The sequence below is a fragment of the Pelodiscus sinensis genome, chromosome 2, assembly GCF_052426305.1.
Source record: "Pelodiscus sinensis isolate ZL-2025 chromosome 2, ASM5242630v1, whole genome shotgun sequence".
Classification (NCBI taxonomy): domain Eukaryota; kingdom Metazoa; phylum Chordata; order Testudines; family Trionychidae; genus Pelodiscus; species Pelodiscus sinensis.
Genome location: NC_143053.1, coordinates 147,081,245 through 147,105,453, shown reverse-complemented (window position 1 = coordinate 147,105,453; position 24,209 = coordinate 147,081,245). Strand labels below are relative to the sequence as shown.

General features: G+C 41.6%; 1 protein-coding gene across 1 annotated transcript in view; it reads left to right on the top strand.

Annotated features, from left to right (window-relative positions):
• Window positions 1-24,209, top strand: part of LOC102447295 (dynein axonemal heavy chain 5-like) — a 290,514-nt gene that overhangs the window by 142,824 nt on the left and 123,481 nt on the right. The window contains exons 49-56 of the mRNA XM_014581788.4: window positions 5,751-5,840; window positions 5,938-6,174; window positions 6,677-6,844; window positions 11,974-12,180; window positions 14,829-15,158; window positions 19,075-19,281; window positions 19,380-19,622; window positions 23,260-23,414. Of these exons, the coding sequence (XP_014437274.3) occupies window positions 5,751-5,840; window positions 5,938-6,174; window positions 6,677-6,844; window positions 11,974-12,180; window positions 14,829-15,158; window positions 19,075-19,281; window positions 19,380-19,622; window positions 23,260-23,414 (1,637 nt within the window). The remainder of the gene's footprint in view (window positions 1-5,750; window positions 5,841-5,937; window positions 6,175-6,676; window positions 6,845-11,973; window positions 12,181-14,828; window positions 15,159-19,074; window positions 19,282-19,379; window positions 19,623-23,259; window positions 23,415-24,209) is intronic.

The following is a 24,209-nucleotide window of genomic DNA, read 5'->3' as shown; positions in this document are numbered from 1 at the left end:
TTCATGGTATTAGTTCTTTGTCAGAGAGCACAAAGCTGTAAAATCTTGTCTTGGTTTGATGTAGGCAACTTGAGCTTCGTCATTTTTCTTGCATAATCACACTTAGATACAGAGCAAGTGTCATACTGGATCAAGTTTCATCTCATTTGGAGTCCTGTCTCTAAAAGTGGCAAAAACCAGATACAGGCAGTCCCCGGGTTACGTACAAGATAGGGACTGTAGGTTTGTTCTTAAGTTGAATCTGTATGTAAGTCGGAACTGGTGTCCAGATTCAGCCGCTGCTGAAACTGATCAGTTTCAACAGCGGCTGAATCTGGATGCCAGTTCTGACTTACATACAGATTCAACTTAAGAACCCCAGGCATCCCCAAGTCAGCTGCTGCTGAAACTGATCAGCGGCTGATTCCAGGAAGCCCTGGGCAGGGGCTTCCTGTAGTCAGCCACTGGTCAGTTTCAGCAGCGGCTGACTTGGGGACTCCTGGGGCAGAGCAGCTGGGGTGCTGCCGGGTTGGTCCAGTAGCGCCAAAAAGTGGTGCTGCGGGACCAACCAGCAGCACCCCAGCTGCTCTACCACAGGCCCGGGGCTTTGCTCCAGGTGTCCCTGGTCTGCTGGAGATGGTCCCCAGCAGACCAGGGGCACCCGGAGCAGCTTTTCTCACCCCGGAGGTTGAGGTGGCGGGACCGCTGCGCTCTGGGCGGTCCCACTGCCTGCGAGCTCTGGGGCGAGAAAGCCCCGTTCGTGAGTGCAGATCCGACGTAAGTTGGATCCGCGTAACTCGGGGACTGCCTGTATTTCAGAGGAACTTGTAAAAGCAGTGCAATAGACAGATCTGAGGTGATCTGCTCCCACATTAGATCTCATCCTGATCCCTAATAGTTGAAAACTAGCATTAACCTTAGAGTATGAAGTTTAATCTCCCATCCAAAAAGTTTGTTAACATTAACTATTAGAACTCTACTTTTGTTACTAATATAAATCATAGAATCCTAGAACTGAAAGGGACCTCAAGAGGTCATCGAGGCCAGACCCCTGCCCTCACGGCAGGACCCAGTACCATCTACATAAGGGCTACTCAACATGTGGCCCATGGGCTGCATGCGGCCCGCGGCCCATTTGTTTGCAGTCCACGGTGCGGTTTGGGGTTACGCGGGGGCTCAACACGTGACCTGCAGGTGGGATCCTTTGAACATGGCCTCCACTGGGAACACACGCCATAATGGCATGTCGATATAATGGGCTTCTGTTAATATGCATTTTAGTAGTTAAATTCCTGGACTGTCCTTGATCATTAAAAGTGCTATCATATGGGTGGAAATCGGGTAAGTATTGCACTTTATTAATATCAACAGATCTGACTTAAATGGAGCCTGTGTGTTGTGTAGTCTTGCCTTAATCTTTGTATTCATGCCCGTCAATGTGAAAGAAGCTATTTGCATATATTTGTATATATATTTGCATTTATATGCAACCACACTTAAGTTGTGGCCCTCATCATGTGCTGTGAGTATCATTGTAGCTCCCGGTGCTTCCACAGTTGAGTAGCCCTAATCTAGACCATCTCTGGTAGATGTCTATCTAACCTACTCTTAAATATCTTCAGTGATGCAGATTCCACAACCTCCCTAGGCAATTTATTCCAGTGTTTAACTACCCTGACAGTTAGGAAGTTTTTCCTAATATCCAACCTAAACCTCTCTAGCTTCAGTTTAAGCCCATTGCTTCTTGTCCTACCCTCAGAGGCCAAGGAGAACAATTTTTCTCCCTCTTCCTTGTAAAACCCTTTTAGATTCCTGAAAACCGCAATCATGTCCCCTCTCAGTCTTCTCCTTTCCAAACTAAACAAGCCCACTTCTTTCAGTCTTCCTTCATAGGTCATGTTCTCTAGCCCTTTAATCATTCTTGTTGCTCTTCTCTGGACCTTCTCCAATTTCTCTACATCTTTCTTGAAATGTGGTGCCCAGAACTGAACACAATACTCCAATGGAGGCCTGATCAGCACAGAGTAGAGTGGAAGAATGACTTCGCTTGTCTTGCTCACAACACTTCTATTAATGCATCCCAGAATCATGTTTGCTTTTTTTGCAACAGCGTCACACTGTTGACTCATATTTAGTTTGCGGTCTGCTATGACCCCCAGATCCGTTTCTGCAGTACTCCTTACTAGACAGTCGCTTCCCATTCTGTATGTGTGAAATGGACTGTTCCTAAGTGGAGTACTTTGCATTTGTCCTTATTAAACTTCATCCTTTTTACCTTAGACCATTTCTCCGGTTTGTCCAGATCATTTTGAATTACGACCCTATCCTCCAAAGCAGTTGCAACCCCTCCCAGCTTGGTATCATCTGCAAACTTAATAAGCGTACTTTCTATGCCAATATCTAAATCGTTGATGAAGATATTGAACAGAACTGGACCCAGAACAGGCCCCTGTGGGACCACACTTGTTATGTCCTTCCAGCAGGATTGTGAACCGTTAATAAGTACTCTCTGAGAATGATTATCGAGCCAGTTATATACCCATCTTATAGTAGCCCCATCTAAGTTGTATTTGCCTAATATATTGATAAGTTCATGAGAGACTGTATCAAATGCCTTACTAAAGGCTAGGTATACCACGTCCACAGCTTCTCCCTTATCCACAAGACTTATTATCCTATCAAAAAAGCTATTAGATTGGTTAGACATGATGGCTGTGTCTACACTGGGCCACTTATTCCAGAAAAGCAACCGCTTTTCCGGAATAAGCTGCGAGCTGTCTACACTGGCCCCTTGAATTTCCGGAAAAGCAGTGACGATTTACTGTAAGAAATCAGCTGCTTTTCCGGAAAAACTATGCTGCTCCCGCACGGGCAAAAGTCCTTTTTCCGGAAAACTGTTCTGGAAAAGGGCCAGTGTAGACAGCACAGTAGTCTTCTCCGCAAAAAAGCCCTGATCGCAAAAATGACGATCGGGGCTTTTTTCCGGAAAAGCGCGTCTACATTGGCCATGGACGCTTTTCCGGAAAAAGAGCTTTTCCGGAAAAGCATCCTGCCAATGTAGACGCTCTTTTTCCAGAAATACTTATAACGGAAAACTGTTCCATTTTAAGCATTTTCGGAAAAAGGTGCCAGTGTAGACACAGCCGATTTGTTCTTTACAAATCCATGCTGGCTGTTACCTATCACACTATTATCTTCCTGGTGTTTGCAGATGAATTCCTTAATTACTTGCTCCATTATCTTTCCTGGCACAGAAGTTAAACTGACCTGTCTGTAGTTTCCTGGGTTGTTCTTATTTCCCTTTTTATAGATGGGCACTATATTTGCTCTTTGCTAGTCTTCTGGAATCTTTCCTGTCTTCCATGATTTTTCACAGGTGATAGCTAAAGGCTCAGATACCTCCTCTATCAGCTTCTTGAACATTCTAGGATGCATTTCATCATGGTGACTTGCAGACATCTAACTTTTCTAAGTGATTTTAACTTGTTCTTTTTTTATTTTATCTTTTAAGCCTACCCCATTCCCACTAGTATTCACAATGTTAGTCATTCCTTCATCATCAGACTTCTTGGTGAAGACTGAAACAAATAAGTCATTAAGCATCTCTGCCATTTCCAAATTTCCAGTTACTGTTTCTCCCTCTTCACTGAGCAATGGGCCTACCCTGTCCTTGGTCTTCCTCTTGCTTCTAATATTTTTATAGAAAGTCTTCTTGTTTCCCTTTGTGTCTGTAGCTAGTTTGACCTCATTTTGTGCCTTTGCCTTTCTAATCTTGCCTCTTTATACCTTTATTGTTTGCTTATATTCATCCTTTGTAAATTGTTCTTGTTTCCGCTTTTTATATGACTCCTTTTTGATTTTTAGATCATGCAAATCTCCTGGTTAAGCCAAGGTCTCCTGGTTAAGCCAAGGTTAAGTATGGTCTTTTGCAATACTTTCTATCTTTCCTACACAGTGGAATTGCTTGCTTTTGGGCCCATAATAATGTCCCTTTGAAAAACTGCCAACTCTCTTCAGTCATTTTTCCCCTTAGTCTTGCTTCCCATGCGAGCTTACCTACCAGCTCTCTGAGCTTACCAAAATCTGCCTTCCTGAAATCCATTGTCTCTGTTTTGCTGTTCTCCCTTCTACCAATCCTTAGAATCATGAACTCTATGATTTCATGATCACTTTCACCCAAGCTGCCTTCTACTTTCAAATTCTCAACCAGCTCCTCCTATTTGTTAAGATCAAATCTAGAACAGCTTCCCCCTAGTAGCTTTTTCAACCTTCTGAAATAAAAAGTTGTCTCCAATGCAGTTGTCTCCAATGCACAGAACTTATTGGATAGTCTGTGCCCTGCTGTGTTATGGATAGTTGAAGTCCCCCATCTGTGTTTTGGATTATTTTGTTAGTTGTTTAAAAAAAAGCCTCATCCACCTCTTCTTCCTGGATAGGTGGTCTGTAGTAGACCCCTAGCATGACATCACTCTTGTTTCTTACACCTTTTAACCTAACCCAGAAACTCTCGACACATCTGGTTCCTATGTCCATCTCCACTTCAGTCCAAGTGTATACATTTTAATATACAAGGCAACACCTTCTCCCTTCTCAAAAGGTGAACCCCATCCCTGCTTAGCAGTTCTTCTTGGAATAGCATTCCGTGGTTGAGGAAGCCAAAGCCCTCCTGGCAACACCATCTTCGCAGTCAGGCATTCACCTCCAGGATGCACCTGTCTCTGCCTGGGCCCCTACCTTTGACAGGAAGGACGGAGGAGAATATCACCTGTGCGCCAAACTCCTTCACCCATACTTCCAGAGCCCTGTAGTCGCTCTTGATCTGCTCAGTGTCACACCTTGCAATATCATTAGTGCCCAATGTTTAAGGCCTTTTTGAATCTTGCTAAATTATTTACCTAAGCAACTTTATATGGCAGCAAGTTCTATAGTCTATACATTCTCGCATGGGAAGCAAGACTAAGGGGGAAAACGACTGAAGAGAGTTGGCGAGTTCTCAGTTTTGAACTTGCCATCTTTTAATTTAATTGAATTTCTACTTGTTCTTGTGTTCTGAGACAGGAAACCTGATCTACATTCTCAATACCATTCATATTTTTATATACTTTTTATCATTTCCTCTTCTTATTTCTCCAGTTCCTATGTCCAAACAAATTATCCAAATCAATGATCAACTCATTTCAACTATCTTGCAACCTATTTTCTTCCAGTGTACTGAAAGCATTTAAAATATAGTAATAGAAATTTATTTGAAGTACTTTATAAAAAATAGTTGTGTTTCTCCTCTCACATAATTTTAAACCACGGACATTATTGTAGTTATACTAGCAAAAAACCCAGCATGAGTGAAAGGAGAATCATACTCAAGAAGGCAAGAAGCGACACGAATGAATGTATTGCTATAGCAAGCTCTGTGATCTTATCTTCCAGCCAAAAATGGCAACAATAAACGTGCAGAACATATATGGCAGCTCCCCAATGTAACTCAAGAGCACTCTCTGAATAGTTCCTTCTGAAGATTGCTTTATGTGGCCATTATAAATAATTTCATCGATGATGATACATCAAAGTTACCAATTTAGGGATGTTTACTAATAGTGACTTTTTATGTTTAAATCTGAATGTTCATATTCACAGAAACTGAAGTGATTTGTACGTAAGGCACAGTATAGAGTGATTGAACACTTGTATTAAAAATAAATCATAGCATTGATTTATGAGATTTTTTGACTGGGTTTCTTATACTCAAATGAATATAATGTTTTCCTTTTCAGGATCTAATTGATTTTGTTTTCACTGCGGTGACACCAAAAATGCCAGTTTTAGAATGTATGTACATCAAACAAGCTATTGACCTGCTGGAGGTAGATATGACATCAGGTTATCTGTCTCTCATTTTGTTATTTGTGCCTAGATATTGTTCAGAGCAGGCTATGGTTACACATTGTGTCCCTTTTACAGGGTTTATTGGCAGACAGAAATGAGAAGCAGCCCAGCCAGGAGCATATAGCTCGCTTGTTTGTTTTTGCTATAATGTGGTCAGTAGGAGCTCTTCTGGAATTGGATGACAGAGTGAAAATGGAACTGTTCTTACAGAATCATTCTGCAAAACTGGAACTTCCAGCTGTGAATGGAGAGGAAACAATGTTTGAGTTTGGTGTTAGTGATTATGGTCAGTGGGAGCACTGGTCAAAGAGGGTTTGTATGCAGTAATATTTTAATTCTTTCTTATGAGAAAGCATGATAAATATAGTTCACAAGAGAAACCACTATTCACTCATAAAACTTGTAATTTAGTTTGGAAAATTACACCTAATAAATTACTATAATATTATTTTTTGAAGGAATTTTTCTCCCTCCACAAATATGTTGGGTCAGGGATTGAAAACAGGAAATGGAAATAGTTTGGGAGAACAGAAAAAAAATCTCTAATGCCTGTCACCATAATATAATTAAGTTTCCTGATAAAAGAATGTGGTAGTCTATATAATGGACATGTAGGGTGGAGGGAGTGAAAATGTCATCTCTTTTGCACCATTCAAGAAAGCAGGGCAGAGTCCTGTCTCAATGCTAGCAAGCACTCTAGTTTTCAAGAAAAAAAGCTTTTCAAATACTATGTTTGTTTTTGTGCTCACCATGTGGTGCTGTGATGGCTCTGAAGAAAATATCTCACCTATTGTATATATTGTTTCTATATCAGGTACCTGAATATGTTTATCCTAAAGATTCAGTGCCAGAATATAATTCCATCCTAGTTCCAAATGTAGACAATGTCCGAACAGATTTTCTAATGGACGCTATCATGAAGCAGGGGAAAGCTGTTCTACTGATTGGGGAGCAGGGCACAGCAAAAACAGTTATGGTTAAGGTAAGTAGAACAGAAAAACATTCTCCCATTGTCATAGCACAGTATCAGTACAAAATAATTGACGTGGTCACATGTGTTACACTAAAATGATCAGGTTACAAAATTTGACTAAATGCCTACCACATTAAATTACAGCTATTTCTATTGAGACATCTTGCCCAGTACACACAAATTGTAGTTCAAAAAAAGATACATACAGTAAACTTCCGATAATCCAGCACCTTTAAGACCCAGGGGGTGCCGGATTATCAGATATGCCAGACTATCGGAAGGGGGGGGGTATGAGGAGTCTGGGGTGGGAGGGAGATGCCACTCCAGACCCCTCATAGCCTCACCTTCCGATAGTCCGGCTCTGCCCCAGGAGTCCCCGATTCAGCCGCTGCTCGTCAGTTTCAGCAGCGGCTGAATCGGGGACGCCTGCGGCAGAGCAGCTGGGGTGCTGCCGTTTGGTCCAGTAGCGCCACCCCTCAGCGCTGTGAGACCAACCCGGCAGCACCCCAGCTGCTCTTGGGGACGCCTGGGTCAGAGCAGTTGGGGTGCTGCCGGGTTGGTCCCGCAGCGCCGAGGGGCGGCGTTACGGGACCAACCCAGCAGCACCCCAGCTGCTCTGCCCCCGGCTTCCCCAATTCAGCTGCTGGTCAGTTTCAGCAGCATCTGAATTGGGGAAGCCAGGCACAGAGCAGCTCCAATTGTCCGGCTGCCCGGAACACTTCCGGGTTCCTGATGGTGCCGGACTATCAGGAGTGCTGGAGCATTGGATGCTGGACCAATGGAGTTTTACTGTAATAGCTATCATTTTGCTAGGCACGGTCCCAAGACCATGACGTAATCTTTAGGAAAGTTCCCTTTTTTCAGGTGTTGTCTTCTGATTTCTCATGAAAAGATAGATTAGAAAGCTTGATAATACACTGCTTCTGGGCGAGAACATTTCTTATATTCCTATCAGTGCTCGCTCTATGGCATATGCATGAGCTATCCTTTTGATCCTTTACCCCAATATTATTTGTCCACATTGCAAAGACTTTGTTTGTAAGCTGAGAAAGGCAGAGATCAACACTTTTTTCTTCACTTGGAAATTTTTCAGAAGCTGAGTCTAGTAGTTCTTATCCGTCTTTATTTACTAACAGCAAATCGTATACTCATTTTTTTCAGTAAGGAGAAATGCAAGAACATTACTTTTAAAGTACCCACTTTTTTCATGTGTAAAGTGTTCCTAGTTAGCTTCATCATCCATGTACAAAATGTAATAACTTAAATACATTTAAATACTCCCAAGTTATTGATTAAGCTCTAATGCACTTTCTGGCTATTCTGCATCCCCATAAATGTGCATTTTAAGACCCATCTTAAAGTGGTTTGTACTGATACCAGTGGCAATTAATACTACTTTTTCAGTTCAGCTGTTCATGCCACCATGCTTGCCAATATAATGTCAATTTCTGTTTCTGGCACCTGCTGGGAAAACTATTTTAGCAGCATGAAAGGGAGTGGTATGGATGGTGGTCCTAATATTCTACATACTGGATTTCAGCCATATGCTAACAATATCCAGCCACTCCCCTCCCTAAAAATATTTAGAAGGTATTCCCAGCAGTCACTTCTAATCCATTCTAAACTGAAAAAGAGTATCACCTCACAGAGGGAGACATAATTTTTAAAAGCACCAATATGCCTTCAGTCTTATTTCTGATTAAAGATTACAATAAAGTGCCTCTTCAAATAGTTCTCCTCCTCTTCTTTACTCACTACTTGCATTTTATAGAAAGTAATTCCTTGTGGTCAGGAATTGCCAAATATGTACAATTGGTTTCCTAAAAAGAAAACAAAAATCCCCAACCACCTTTTTAAATGGAAAATTTCCTGAATTAAATGGAAAAATTGGAAAAGTTTTCCGGGTGACTACATAGTAATATATAATAGTAATACTGGAGGCCCGTCTGCAACCTTTATATAGCTATATTGTATAGCTATCCTATATTGGGAGTTCTACTGTACTAAGGCTGTGTTTAAACTACATCCCTTTTCTTGAAAAAGGGATGTAAATTAGACACTTCGATATTTCAAGTGAAGCCGGGATTTAAATTTCCCACGCTTCATTTGCATAATGGTGGCCGCAGTTTTTTTTAAAACAGGGCTTTTTGAAAGAAAAACGGCTGTTTAGATGGGGATTGATCGAAAATAACACCCTTTTTTCAAAGATCCTGAACTCCTCATTTTTTCAGGAATACAGGATCTTTAGAAAAAGAGTTTTATTTTCGATCAATCCCCGTCTAAACAGCCGCTTGTCTTTCAAAAAGCCCTGTTTCGAAAAAAATGCAGCTGCCATTATGCAAATGAAGCTCAAGAGTAGAAGGCCTCATTTACACTGCTGTAACGGAGTGAAGAACCAGGGCCAGAATCCAGTTATTAATCTGGCATTGAGAGTTCCTGTCCAGTAAGTGTGAGAAATGATACTTTTTAGCGATATGACTTCTGCAAACAGGAAATATCAGCAGACCCTTTTAAGTCAAAACTATTTCTTCTAGATATATTTGAGCTCTAATTATTAGAGCTATAATTATTCTTACCATGGGAAGATTCAGAAATCTAGAATTAAACACAGTAAGATAAAATTTCTTCTGATTGGTTCTTGTATTTGTTATGTTACACAAGCTATTATTAATATCATAAGAAGAAGGATGGCAGTCAAATGCTCCTGTTAACCAGCTGCCTGTGGTGTTCTTCAAATACCCCAGCTATGGGTGTTTCAGGAACACCTTCTTTTTGTGTCTTCCTCAGAAAAATTGCTTCTAAAAGGCAGCACTTCTGAAAGGGAGATTCTGGTTTTGGGCAGTCAGCAAAATCAAGAGCCTAATGCTGTTCACCAAAATATCTTTTGGGAGATAGAAAATTGATTTAGCTGATTTTCCTTTCTGAAGCATCTCAGTAGTTCTGTTCTAGGTCAGGTAGTTATTAAATCTGACTAATAGAAATGCAGAGCTCTAAGTATTCTTAGTGCTGATGTTCTGAAATTGGAGAATTTCCATTCAACCCTGTTATAAATGTAAGAATTTAAATTATGGTTGATATCTTTTATCCTTATAAACAAAGTGAATCTTTTAAAAATTGTTCAGTTAAAAACACAATTGAAAATCAACAAAACATCAGAAAACATTTTCCTCAATGTACCTGTCTGATGTCACTTGACTTCAGACTTTGTGGATTTCACCCTTGGTACAGTTGGTGATGTTACAAAAACCGAAAGCCATGCAGAGAGTTGAAGCACCATGGTAGTTTAAGGTGATCATCAACATTAGCAAAAATGACGTATTTCTGTAAACCCAGGGGTTTGTAGGTAAAAAGCTTTCAAACTTTAACAGAGATTCTCTGCATTATCAGGAAAAGAGAAATATCATAGAATCATAGAATCATAGAATAATAGGACTGGAAGGGACCTCGAGAGGTCATCGAGTCCAGCCCCCCGCCCTCAAGGCAGGATCAAGCTCCGTCTACACCATCCCTGACAGATGTCTATCTAACCTGTTCTTAAATATCTCCAGAGAGGGAGATTCCACCACCTCCCTTGGCAATTTATTCCAATATTTGACCACCCTGACAGTTAGGAATTTTTTCCTAATGTCCAATCTAAACCTCCTCTGCTGCACTTTAAGCCCATTACTCCTTGTCCTGTCCTCAGAAACCAAGAGGAACAAATTTTCGCCTTCCTCCTTGTGACACCCTTTTAGATATTTGAAAACCGCTATCATGTCCCCCCTTAATCTTCTTTTTTCCAAACTAAACAAGCCCAGTTCATGAAGCCTGGCTTCATAGGTCATGTTCTCTAGACCTTTAATCATTCTTGTCGCTCTTCTCTGCACCCTTTCCAATTTCTCCACATCTTTCTTGAAATGTGGCGCCCAGAACTGGACACAGTACTCCAGCTGAGGCCTAACTAGTGCAGAATAGAGCGGCAGAATGACTTCACGAGTTTTGCTTACAACACACCTGTTGATACAACCTAGAATCATATTTGCTTTTTTTGCAACAGCATCACACTGTTGACTCATATTCAACTTGTGGTCCACTATGACCCCTAGATCCCTTTCCGCCATGCTCCTTCCTAGACAGTCGCTTCCCATCTTGTATGTATGGAACTGATTGTTCCTTCCTAAGTGGAGCACTTTGCATTTCTCTTTATTAAACCTCATCCTGTTTACCTCTGACCATTTCTCTAACTTGCTAAGGTCATTTTGAATTATGTTCCTATCCTCCAAAGAAGTTGCAACCCCACCCAGTTTGGTATCATCTGCAAACTTAATAAGCGTACTCTCTATCCCAATATCTACATCATTGATGAAGATATTGAACAGTACGGGTCCCAAAACAGACCCTTGAGGAACTCCACTTGTTATCCCTTTCCAGCAGGATTTAGAACCGTTAACAACAACTCTCTGACTACGGTTATCCAGCCAATTATGCACCCACCTTATCGTGGCCCTATCTAAGTTATATTTGCCTAGTTTATCAATAAGAATATCATGCGAGACCGTATCAAATGCTATCCATCCCTTTGGTGTGCCTCATTCTCACAATTGCCCTTTTTATCTTCAGAAAAAGAAAAACGAGTTTAAGATTTATTTGCATTATGTCTACATCGGGGTGAAAGTAACTTAACATTTCTTACAGGTACTGTCCTTTTGCAACCCAGGTCTCTGCCAGCTCTTTAAATAGTGCGCTGGTGGCTTTTGCCACAGCTCAGCCAGTTCTTGTCGCAGCTTCACACCAGTGTGCTCCCGCTTATTTTCACCCCTGGCGAACATCTCAATATAAGTCTACTTTTGCGACATTTGAAAACATCTGTTAAAACCCTGTAAACTTTAATACTATACATTGATTATGAGTTATTGGTTTTTTTAAAATTTCAGAATATAGGCTCATAATGATTGTCGTAAGTACGCTTCTGTTAATATTTTAAACTAAGTAAAGTAGTTGCTAATGGTTTTTGGTTGCTTCTATCTATGGGTACCCAACATGAGATACCTTATTTCTGATTTTTCGGATGGACTGAGACTCGGTATCTCTCAATGACTTCACCTAGAATTGTGGGTGCTCTGCAGTTCTGAATTACATAAAATATGTTTATTTTATAGGGTTATACCAGCAAATATGATCCTGATTTTCATCTGACAAAGCGCTTAAACTTCTCTTCTGCTACTCTGCCAAATATGTTCCAAAGGAGTATAGAAAGCTACATAGATAAAAGAATGGGCACTACCTATGGTCCTCCAGCTGGAAAGAAAATGACCATATTTATTGATGATATCAACATGCCTGTGATTAATGAATGGGGTGATCAGGTGAAAAAATTGTTACCATTACATAAGGAATAAACACAAATGTTTCATGTGTACCTAAAAGAGAAGCCAACTTGATACAGAGATGTTTTTAAGGCTTTGCAAATATTTGAAGGAGAACTGAAAATCAATATTTCTTGCCGGGTGTGTTTGCAATAAACGTCAGCAATGGGGCATTTTGACTAATATTCCCTGCCATTTTTAGCAATGGTTCCATGGAACGAGAGTGTTTTATAAACTGTAGCTGTAGACCTGTTCTGAACACTGTAAGACAACACAGAGCGTAAATGCCAATGGGCACCCAGAGTACTGTCAGTTCCAGTATTTCTCCTTATTTTACTACTCATGGTTCCAGAGAACTGAGCATAGCAAGAGTGCTAAATACTAGACTGGAAAATGGCATTTGTTGGATAATAAATAACTCTGTGCTACTTTTCCTCATAACTGATGAGATATGGTCAGAATAAAGTGCTGCAAATGAGCATCAAGCCATTTGATAACCATTGTAGCTTTTGGGCCTTTCATCTCAGTTACCTGTAGTACTTGTGGGGTTTATGAACTGCCTGTGCTGAAAGTAAATGGGAAGTAAAACAACCGTTTCTATTTTCTACTGAAACAGCTATGCTTATGTCAATAAGGACAGGGAACATGAGAATCCAGCAAGCAATCACAGCATCTTTCCTTCCTGATCATCCAGACTTTAAAGCATAGCTCTCATTGACTGCATGCCAACATGATAGTTTAGACAGGCATTTCGGTGCCTAGGTATTTACATGAATTTTCAAAAATTAAAAAATAAATATTTAATGTGTCTGACCTTTCTGAAAGCTTGTTCCCAATTCGATCACTCATGCATAGGGGCCAGCAGGCATCCTGGCTAAGTCTTTACCTCTGAATCTGTAGCTCTGTGAACCCCAGCCAGAGTCCTGCAAACTTTGTAGATCTGGTTTGGAAAGTTAAGATCGCCTCAGTTTCCTGCGTGCTTTTCCTGTGGAAGTAGAGTTTATGCATCATGGACTACTTCCCTGCCTTCCTGTTCCTATCCAAAGCTCATGTTTTGTCATGGTTCCCCCTATCTTCCCTTCCAGCCCCTCCAAACATGTCTCTCCCACTTCCCAAAGCCCCTATTTAGCCATCCCCATTGCTGAGCTAACCACCTCCACTCACTCATCAGTTGTCTGTTGCAATCACCGTATGAATGTGTCTCTCTCTCTTCTCTCTCTGTCTCTTCTTGGGCTACCTCTTCAGCTGATGCCTCTAGTACAGTGGTTTTCAACATGTGGTTTGCGACAGTCTTGCATGTAGGCTGCGTACTCGGCCCTTCACTGCAGCGGGGAGCCTGCACTGATGCTCCATCCCTGCGTTCCCTCCCCCTGCATGGTTGGAGTGCAAGCACCAGCTTCCCACTGGAGGGGGGAGCCTCTCAGGCAGGATCTGGCTCCCGGGAGCAGGAAGTGGCTCCGTGCACTGCTGCTCCCTCTTCCCCTGGCTGGAGGAACAGCAGTGCAGGAAACCATTTGCCTGGAGGCTTTCCTCGCTGCTCCCATTGGCTGGAATCATGGCCAATGCATGTAGTGGGTGGGGGAGGCAGTGCCTTGGAGCATCAGGCGGCACAGAACCAGGTAACTGCTCATGCCCAGGCCCCACACCGCTATCCTCCTCACACACTCCCCTTCCACTGAAATCCCGCACCTCTCCCTGCTCATGCACTCGCCCTCCCTCCAAGACCCCTACCCTCAGCCCACTCCTGCATCCTCTCTCCCACCTAGACCCCCATCTCTACCCTGCACCCTCCCTCCCTCCCTTAAAGGTGCCCCCACCTCAGCCCATTCCTGCAACCTCCCTCCCATCCAGTCACCCACCCCACCCTTAGTCCACTCCTGAACCCTACCTACCACCCAGCCCCCTGCCCTCAGCCTGCTGCTGCATCCTCCCTCCTTCCAAGACCCCCCCATCGTCAGACCGCTCCTGCAGCCAACCTCCTGGCCAGACCCCACACCCCTACCCATCCTGCACCCATTTTATCATCATGGCTCACAGGCTGGTGGTCCACAGAAAAGGCTGCATTGAGCAGGTTGAAACACAGGCCCAAAAGTTTGAGAACCACTGCTCAAATATGTGGCTGCTGGCTCAGTAGTGAATGAAGATGACTCTGAACCCACCTGCACCTTATAAGTTAGATGGTACCTCACCCATGAGATGCTTAAAATTTCCTAGGCACTTCTCTTTTCCGTCCTCTTTCCCCTTGCCCCCATTCCCTAGGCTATGACTATAATACATGCATTTTTGATGCAGCTAACCCACTGTATCTGGAGCTGTTGGTCCCTGCTAGCATCCTGTATAAATATTTTTGAGGTATTTGGAAGAACAGTAGGTGTTAGTTAAAGTTCTTAAAGATAGGTTACTAGATATTTTTGAAAATTCCTGGGCAAGTAATACATTACATCTGCCTAAGTGGGCCAGAACATTTGGAATATCTTATTTGGGTTTGTTTGTTTTTTGTTACTTTCCTGAATGTTATTAAATTAATAACGATTCATTGCAAAGTACTCTGCCTTTTTCTTTTGCCTGCTTATTTATTGTATTGGAGATATGGTTTCTGTTGGACTGTCAAAAATAATATCTGATTATTCCCTTTATGTTTCTGTAAGATCACCAATGAGATTGTAAGGCAGCTGATGGAGCAGAATGGCTTCTACAATTTGGAAAAGCCAGGAGAATTCACTAATGTGGTTGACATCCAGTTTGTAGCTGCCATGATTCACCCTGGAGGAGGTCGGAATGACATTCCTCAGCGCCTGAAGCGTCAATTTACTGTTTATAACTGCACCCTACCCTCCAATTCATCTATTGACAAAATATTTAGAACACTAGCTGAAGGCTATTTCTGTGTGCAGAGAGGCTTCCCAGAAGAAATATGCAAACTTGCATCAGCATTAGTACCTACAACTAGAAAAATCTGGCAAGCAACTAAAGTAAAGGTAAAAAATGTGACTATTGGTAACAAGTCTATACTTCTGCCATGAAATGAAAAGATAGCACAGTACCTGTGGAATTTCTGCTATAATGATAATCAGTGTTCACAGAATCTGTCTATTGGAAAATGAGATGGTGGTATTATTTAATTTAATTTAATTTATTTATTTATTATGTTATTTTATGCTAGTTGTGGAAGCCCCTGAAAACCACTCAGGTAGGACCCTATTGTGTGAGATGCTATGGAAAAATCTGGTAAATATAAATCCCTGTTGCAGAGAGTTTAAATTCTAAATGACAAAAAATTGCAGGTGGAAGAAATAAACAAGCAGGACAGAGGGCAGGATGTGACAACAGAATAATAGGGGCTGAGCAATTCTTAGCTGATCATAAGCAATAGTCATATCTTGCCATCTGTCTAGCTGTAATCAAATTGTATTTTATATGCATTTTTGAGATAATAATAGGAGACCCAAGTAAGTAATTAACAATGAATAATTTATCATATAAGTGTTGCCTCTTTTCTGTACATGAACTGCCTGCAAATAGATTATGACATTGAATTTGTTTATCTGAAATTCTTCTTAAAATTCTTCAACAAATAATTGTTGGTTTGCAGAGTGTTTGTAAATGATTCAATATTCAATACAGGCAGTCCCCGGGATACATCAATCCGACTTACGTCGGATCCCTAGTTACAAATGGGGGGGAGGGGCGCAGCTAGTGCGGGGTGCCTCTCCCACTGTTGCCGCCTCTGGCGGTGCGGGGGGGCGCTTCCCCCCAGCAGACCAGGGAGATGCGGAGCTAGCGCCCCCCCCAGCAGACTAGGGAGACGTGGAGCAGCTTTTCTCGCCGCGGAGGACGCGCCACCTGACATACTGTAGTTAATTTCACTATGGAACAAGACACCAGCCAAAAGGGGGCACTCCAGAGTGGAAAAATTAATTTCCTAGGGAACAGCAGGAGCAGCAGGCAGTGAGACCCATTGTGTTACAGTCCCCACCTTGGGAGCAGCAGCTCTTTCCCTCTTCAGCACTAGAGCTGCAAGTATCTTGTTAGCGTCACGTGAAATTAACAAGTCCCTTCCAGCCTGGCAGAGGTGAAGCTGAAAAATTACCCAGTGGTGTGGGTGGGCAAGAATGGGAAGGAGCAGGACAGAAGGGAAGAGGGGATAAGCCCCAACCCCACACCCTGGCTGGAGCGGAGCAGGGTAAGCCCCAAGGGGATGGGTCCGGTTGCAAAGTAGGTGAGTGGACAATGAGGACCCACCTGTGGCTAAACTCCTGTTCCCAACACAGAATTTTTCTTTAAAATTAATCCTGTGGATAAATTCACACACACACACTTCACAGGAAGGGATTTCCATTTTCTGCTCAGCAGAATACAACAAGGCTGTGTCTACATTGGCACTCCTTTCCGGAAAAGGGATGCTAATGAGACCAGTCGGAATTGCAAATTCCGCGGGGGATTTAAATATCCCCTGTGGCATTTGCATTTACATGGCTGCCGCTTTTTTCCGGCTTGGGGTTTTGCCGGAGAAAAGCGCCAGTCAAGACGCGATTTTCCGGAAAATAAGCCCTTTTCCGGAAGATCCCTTATTCCTACTTTCAAGTAGGAATAAGGGATCTTATCTACTTTCAAGAAGGAATAAGGGATATTCCGGAAAAGGGTTTATTTTCCGGAAAATCGCGTCTAGACTGGCGCTTTTTTCCGGCAAAACCCCGAGCCAGAAAAAAGCAGCAGCCATGTAAATGCAAATGCCATGGGGGATATTTAAATCCCCCGCGGAATTTGCAATTCCGACTGGTCTCATTAGCATCCCTTTTCCGGAAAGGGGTGCCAATGTAGACACAGCCCAACAGCTTTGATTGTATCAATATTTCACTGTGCTCTCCAATGACTATTGATTACACTTAATACCCATTTCACTGAACCATCTGTAGCAAATTCTATTTGGAACAGTAATATGCATTGAATAAACTTTTTTTAGTTATATAAAACAAAGATTCTGACTATTAAATGAATAACTGGATCTTTCAGGTACCCCAAAAGGAAGATTTGGATATAGCATGAAACACTGAAAATTATGATCAATTTTTAATTAAAATATCAACCAAAAAAACCTTCATATCAAAACAATATGTGTTTTTCTTAGAATAAGGAAGTTGTATGAGAATCAGAGTCTTTTCCACCTAACTACAGTTCCCCGTCCCCCCCCAAAATATGTACCAGTTCCGACTTACATACAAATTCAACTTAAGAACAAACCTACAGTCCCTATCTTGTACGTAACCCGAGGACTGCCTGTATAGCATTCAATATCCATGCTATATTGGCTAGCTATTTACATTCCCTGGTACTGTTTCTGTCCCTTGCACTAATGGTGAACTTAACTAACACATGCAATGGGAACGGCAGATTTTACTGTATAGAATGTAATTTAAACTTCATTTCTGGCAAATGCTAAAATATATTTTTCTCAAGTTTTAATTCTAATAACGCTTGAGTACTCAAATGTTCACAGCTATTGAACATGAAAAGGCCACAAACCCAGTTGAATCACAGACTGTTTTTGAATTTGCATAGCCAACTCTAGTTGTCATGATCATTGTGGGCCAGTAGGGTTGTGACTGTGACTTGAGGCCTGGAGGATGGGGGTATCGAATGGGGATGAGGAACTGTCCATTTTATCTGGGCCTGAGGAGAGATACAGAGGAGCAGCTTGTAAAATTTTTTATAGTAAACAAATTATTGAAGAAATATATCCCTTTTATCTGTCAGTGAATTATCTAAGAAGAAACCGTAGTTTTTACAGATTTGTTCATTGTTCAAAATTGCTCAATACATACATTTTATATAAATTTTTGAATTACGAATCATTGATGTTCAGTTTGCAGCAGTAGTCCATTATTTATGTTCAGGATTTTTGAGATCTGTGATTGATCACCAAAGTCAAATAACATTTGTTTTTGCTCTTTGATTGGCTAACGAAATTGTTATAGACTACTCTACTTCCCCCTGAATTAATTTAGTTAATCACTAAACTAATTTCATTTTCTATTCAAATAATATTGGTTAGTAGCCTGAAACTTGTTTCTTGGGAACATTCATTTGAATAAAATTTCATTCAGATGAATGTTCTTAAGAAGCAGACAAAATAGGGGGTGCATGTCTCTGAATTGGGATAAAGTGTTTGTAAATACTTTCTCCCACTATTTACCCCACTCTCTGCAGAGGGAACTGTGCGTAGGAGAAAACAGAAGTGTATTTGTGAACAATTTGAACTCTAAAATTGCTTAATATAAAGCAAAAAGGCTAAAGATATCCATTGCCTTAGATATATTTAGAAAAAGATGGAAAAGGATTACTTTATTTTTAAAGTTTTTTGTTTAAAGAACACGTCAACCTTCATCTTCTTCTGTGCTTTTTTTCCTCCTCTCTATGCTCCCTCATTTGCTTCCTCTTCTCTCTCTCCCCATTTTCCTTCATCTCCTTGTACTCATGCTTGTGAACTGAACAAGTGTTCTCAAAAAGAGAGACAAAATCAGGGGAAGAAGGAAAAGAGGAGGGAGGAAGGGGCCAAGAATTTCATCTGTTTTGAGTGAGACCTTTAATTCCCTGGTTGTCTGAGCTGTCCAGCCTGCACTTCATTCCTCATTATTATGACTGAAGATTTCTGGAGAAGCTGATGCCCCACACATATGTAATTTAAGAGCTGATCATCATCCTAACTTTGTTTTACTTTCCTATGTTAACTATGTTTTAAATATCATGAATGAGTTTCTGCCTTTAGTGCAAATTAATTTTTAATTTGATTTTAAAAATTCAGTGTTCCTTTAATACTACATGGATAATTATTAAAGAACTTTTTCAGTGTTTCTTAAGTAGTTATTTGAATATGGATGTGACATTGTTTTGTAGATGCTACCAACTCCAGCTAAATTCCATTACATCTTTAATTTACGAGATCTCAGTCGTATTTGGCAAGGAATTCTTACCATTTCTGCTGATGTCTGCCGGAACACCAGTGTTTTAGCTGCTCTCTTTCATCATGAATGCAGTCGTGTTATTGCAGATAGGTTCATCAACCAAAATGACACAGACTGGTTTGAAGATATGATGAAAAAGGTAAAGCAAATGAAGCTCAGTATTCACTTTGACGGGGGCTGACAAAAAACACAACTGTGATGGTAATATACCATGGTTGGCTTTTTTTTTTTTTTAAGATTACTTCTGAAGATCATGATCAAGACTTACTAGGAAATGACTGCAAAGAATTATACTTCGTGGATTTTTTGCGTGATGCCCCAGAAGCCACAGGGGATGAACCTGATGACATAGAGTTAGAAGCACCTAAAATTTATGAGTCTATTTCATCCTTTGATATCTTGGCTGAAAGATTACAGATGTTCATGCAACTGTACAATGAAACCATCAGAGGAACACATATGGATTTAGTATTTTTCAAGGTATTGGATTTTCTGTTTGAGAATAAAAGTAAAAATAGTTATTATTGAAAGTGACCCAATATACAGCCCTTTCTTTGTAGATTTCTCTTTATTTAACAATGCATGGATTTTATATGGTCCTGCCAAGACTGTCAGTGAAGCTAGACCAAACTTGCCAATTCTATGTACTAAAAGGACTCCTGTATCTCTTACAAACCAACCATATAGGATGTCACCAGGCTCTGCTGCTGCCTCTGCTCACACAAGTTACTGAATCACTTTCCAACTCCCTGTCCCTACCTTCTTCCTGCCCGAAATTCCAATGCAAAAGCTTGTTGCATCCACTGAGAACATCTCTTCACTGAGAGAGAGGTGCAGTTTGACTTCTATATTGGGTGGAGTAGCTCCAGTCAGGCCATCAGGGCTGTGCATATGGGAGTGAATTCCATGCTTATCCACAGGGGCACCATTTCAGATTTGGAGGGGGGAATGAAACTTTAACTGTGATTCCAGGGGCTACTTAGAGCAACTGAAAACTCTGTTGTTGCAGATAACAATTTAGAAATATCTGACAGGAGCACTGTATATAATTCCTATATCAAAAAAATGTAAATTAGTATTAGACCCACATGGTTCTAACACTAACATGTTCTGACAGTGTATTGCAAGTCCCTTAAGGAACACTGGTAAGGTTTAAAACTAATGTATACTCATCTTCAGATACACTTACTAAAGTCAGAAAGGACCATCATGATCATGTAGGGTCTGAGTTCCTGCACATTGTAGACCACAGAACCTCAGCCACCCACTCCAGTAATTGACCCTAAACTCTGGCTGAGTTACTGACATCCTCAAATCAAGACTTCAAGTTACAGAGAATTCACCATTTTACACTAGTTTACACCTGCAAGTGGCCCCCAAGATCCATGCTACAGAAGGTGGTGAAACACCCTCCCCAGTCTCTGCCAGTCTGACTTGGGGAAATTACTTCCTGACCCCCCAAATATGATCAGTTAGACCCTGAATATGTGGGAAAGATTTATCAGGCAGATACTCAGGAAAGAATTCTCTGTAGTAATTCAAACCTCTTCCCATCTAGTGTCCTATATCCAGCCCTTATGGACTTTTGCTACAGGCAGTAGCCAATGGGCCACACCCCCTGTCATACTGGCAAGCCTGTCATACTGCCACCTCCATGAACGTATCAAGCTCAGTCTTGAAGCCAGTTAGGGTTGTTGTTTTTTTTGCCACCTCTGCTCCCATAGGGAGGCTGCTCTAGAACGTCACTCCTCAGATGGTTAGAAACCTTCATTTAATTTTGAGCCTAAACTTGTTGTTGGCCAGTTTATGTCTATTTGTTCTGGGGTCCACATTAGTGCTTATCTTAAATAACACCTCTCTCTCCCTGATATTTATCTCTCTGATGTATTTATACAAAGCATTCACATCTCCCCTCTGCCTTCTATTGTTTGACTAAACAAGCCAAGCTCTTCGAGTCTTTTCTTGTAAGATAGGTTTCTCTTTTCCCAGGTCATCCTAGTAGCCCTTCTCTGCACCTGCTCCTGTTTGAATTTTTTTTTTAAAACATGGGAGATCAGAATCACACACATTAATCCAGATGAGGTCACACCGGTGCATTGTATAATTGCAGCAACACTTCCCTACCCCTGCTAGAAACACCTTCCCTGACACATTTACCATTAACCTATTTCACAGAAGCATCACAAGGACAAATCATAGTCATCCTGTGATCAATCAAAACACGCAGCTCTTTCTCATCCACTGTCACTTTCAAAAGATAAGTCGCCAGTGTATAGTAAAAATTCTTGTTGTTAGTCTCTAAATGCATAACCCAGCACTTTGCACTATTAAATATCATCCTGTTTCTGTTACTCTGGTTTACAAGGTCATCCATATCTTCTTGTATGGTATTCTGGTCCTCTTTGGTATTGGCAGTTCCTCCCATCTTTGTGTCATCTGCCAATTTTATTAGTATACTACCTCTTTTTGTGTCAAGGTCTGTAATAAAAATGTTAAATAAGATTGGTCCTAAGACTAATCCCCGAGGAACTCCACTAGTAAGCTCCATTCAGACTGACACCCATTGTAGTCTTTCCTTTAACCAGTTCCTTATCCACCTTTCAGTTCTCACATTAATCCTTCTCTTCTCCAATTTAGCTAATAATTTCTCATGTGGAACTATATCAAATGCCTTTCTGACATCCAGGTATATTAGATCTACTGCATTTCTTTTTTCTAAAAAAAACCCCTAATCTTCTCAAAGAAAGATATTAGTAACTTTGGTACCATCTCAACAATACTTTCTCTTATTTAGGCTACTTACTTTTTGCAGTTCACTAAGCTTGGAACAGATCATTTAACTTTAGGAAACATTCTAACAACCCTTTCTTATCTTAATCACCTGTTAATCATTCTGCTTATAAACAAAATTCTGACTTGCATCAAGGACGCAAGCTACAGCACCTCTTCTGCTTTCTCTGCCCCCATTTTCTCCATAGACTTCTTGCTGTCTGGGGGTAGTACACTTACAGTCTAGGTTTTGATTTTATTGGCCAATGTACTGACACCATCCTGTCCTTTGTCATGTCCTCTGCAAGGGATGGCCCTGTTTCCTAGGGTATGAGTGCACGGTTTTGACCATAAGTCAAGCATGATAAGATGAACAGAAGTATGGGTGGCAGGTGACCCTCTGCCTTTGGCCCCCCCCCCCCACCTGAGACCACGCCCTTCCACACACCCTGAAACAGGTGTAGTCCTGAGGGTCCTCTGTGATGGGAGGAGCTCCAGCCCACCCCCATCGCCATTCTGGGCCACTCCCTCCATACTGGGCCACAGCTCCCAGCACCGTGATGGCCCACTGACCCAGACCCCTAAGTGCCCTGCCGAGTCTCCTCACTTGCCCACCAGACCCTCCCACTCACCATTGGCTCACTGCATCCTTCTCTACTGCCCTACCACCCAGAAGGAGGGACAGGACTCCCCTCTAGGGGGCGGTGGAGTAGAAAAATTTCCACGACAGAGAGATGCCCCAGCAGATGACGATGGGGGCCTTGGGGAAGGGACAGAGCCACCATGGCCCATGTGTCCAGTGGTGAGTTGGTGGCAGCTGCACCAGGTGAGGCCTAGCCTTCCTTGGCCTAGTATACCTGCCACCCATGAATAGAAGGGGTTATTTTATTTATTGCTGTCACCATTCCGGGCATAAAAAACATATTTAATAGCATACAAATACAGTGCTCCTTTTCTTTTCTGATTTAGAACAAGCTGCTGGTTAGAGAGGTTGTAAATATTTCTCCTCAGAGACCAGTCCTTAGGAACCACACTAGGTTTCCTCGCTGTCTCAAATCTATCCTCAGAGTTTCAGGTCCCTTTGCTCCCCCGAGTGCAGCACTACATTTGACAGGCTTTTGTGTGAGCACGAAATAGGGATGCTCTTTCAGGGTCAGCTCTTCTCCCTTTGGAGTAAATGGGAGCTTTCAGATTGATTTGATAGGGCATTGGATTAGGCCTTTAGTGGACACTGGGTAAGGATCTGGCCCCAAATGAAGGTAGTCACTAACTGGTCAGTTACTACATGAAGACGATAGACAATATATTTTCATCTTTACACCACGTTAATAATGTTTTCTTTATGCAGGATGCAATGATCCATTTGGTTAAAATATCCCGAATTATCCGCACTCCAAAAGGAAATGCCTTGTTGGTTGGCGTGGGTGGATCTGGAAAACAGAGTCTGACCAGATTAGCATCATATATTGCTGGATATCAGAGCTTTCAGATTACTCTAACAAGGTAACACAATGAAATATACACAGACATTAATGTATTGGTTCCTTACTCTGCTATGTAAATTAACCATTCACAATTAATTTCAAATAGAACAAAATATTTCAAGCACTGCAGCCCTAATTATAAACTACATTTTTCAACCAAAAGTGCACACTGAGATGCTCATTTGGCAGATGGCAGAACTGGATGGAAGTTCTGTTGTCTTAATAATACACAGAGATATGGTAAAAACTTTTGGCAAAAAGCCTTTCTTCTTTTATGTGATTCTGGCACTCAGCATTTCCTTATAAAATCCTATTTAAATCCTGCTTCAAAAATCTCTACTTTAAAATGATCAGACTGAATATTTCATTAGATCTCTCTATGCAGTATCACCTGTAAACAAAACTTTGGGAGAAAACCTTGCACCTGAGAAGATGCTGGGAACTATACCCAAGGGAACGGGAAAAAAGATACATCAGGTCCCTCTAACCTCTCGGAGAGGTAGGAAAGAAAGAGACAGCAAGAGGGAGATGGGGTAGACTAGAGGCCTCACATCCATGCCGAATACAATATTTCAGCAAGTTTCAGGGATGAATACATATTATGGTGATTAATATAAGACAAATTACTCTTACAACCATAGTCACTAGGGCCATGTCTACACTACGGGGAAGATCAATGCTGCCGCAGACGATCTTCTGAGGTTCAATTTAGCAGGTCTAGCGAAGACCTGCTAAATCAAACTGAGAGGGTGCCCTCGTCGGCACCAGTACGCCTGCTCCTCATGCTACCGTCAACCCCCCCACTGTGAGGATG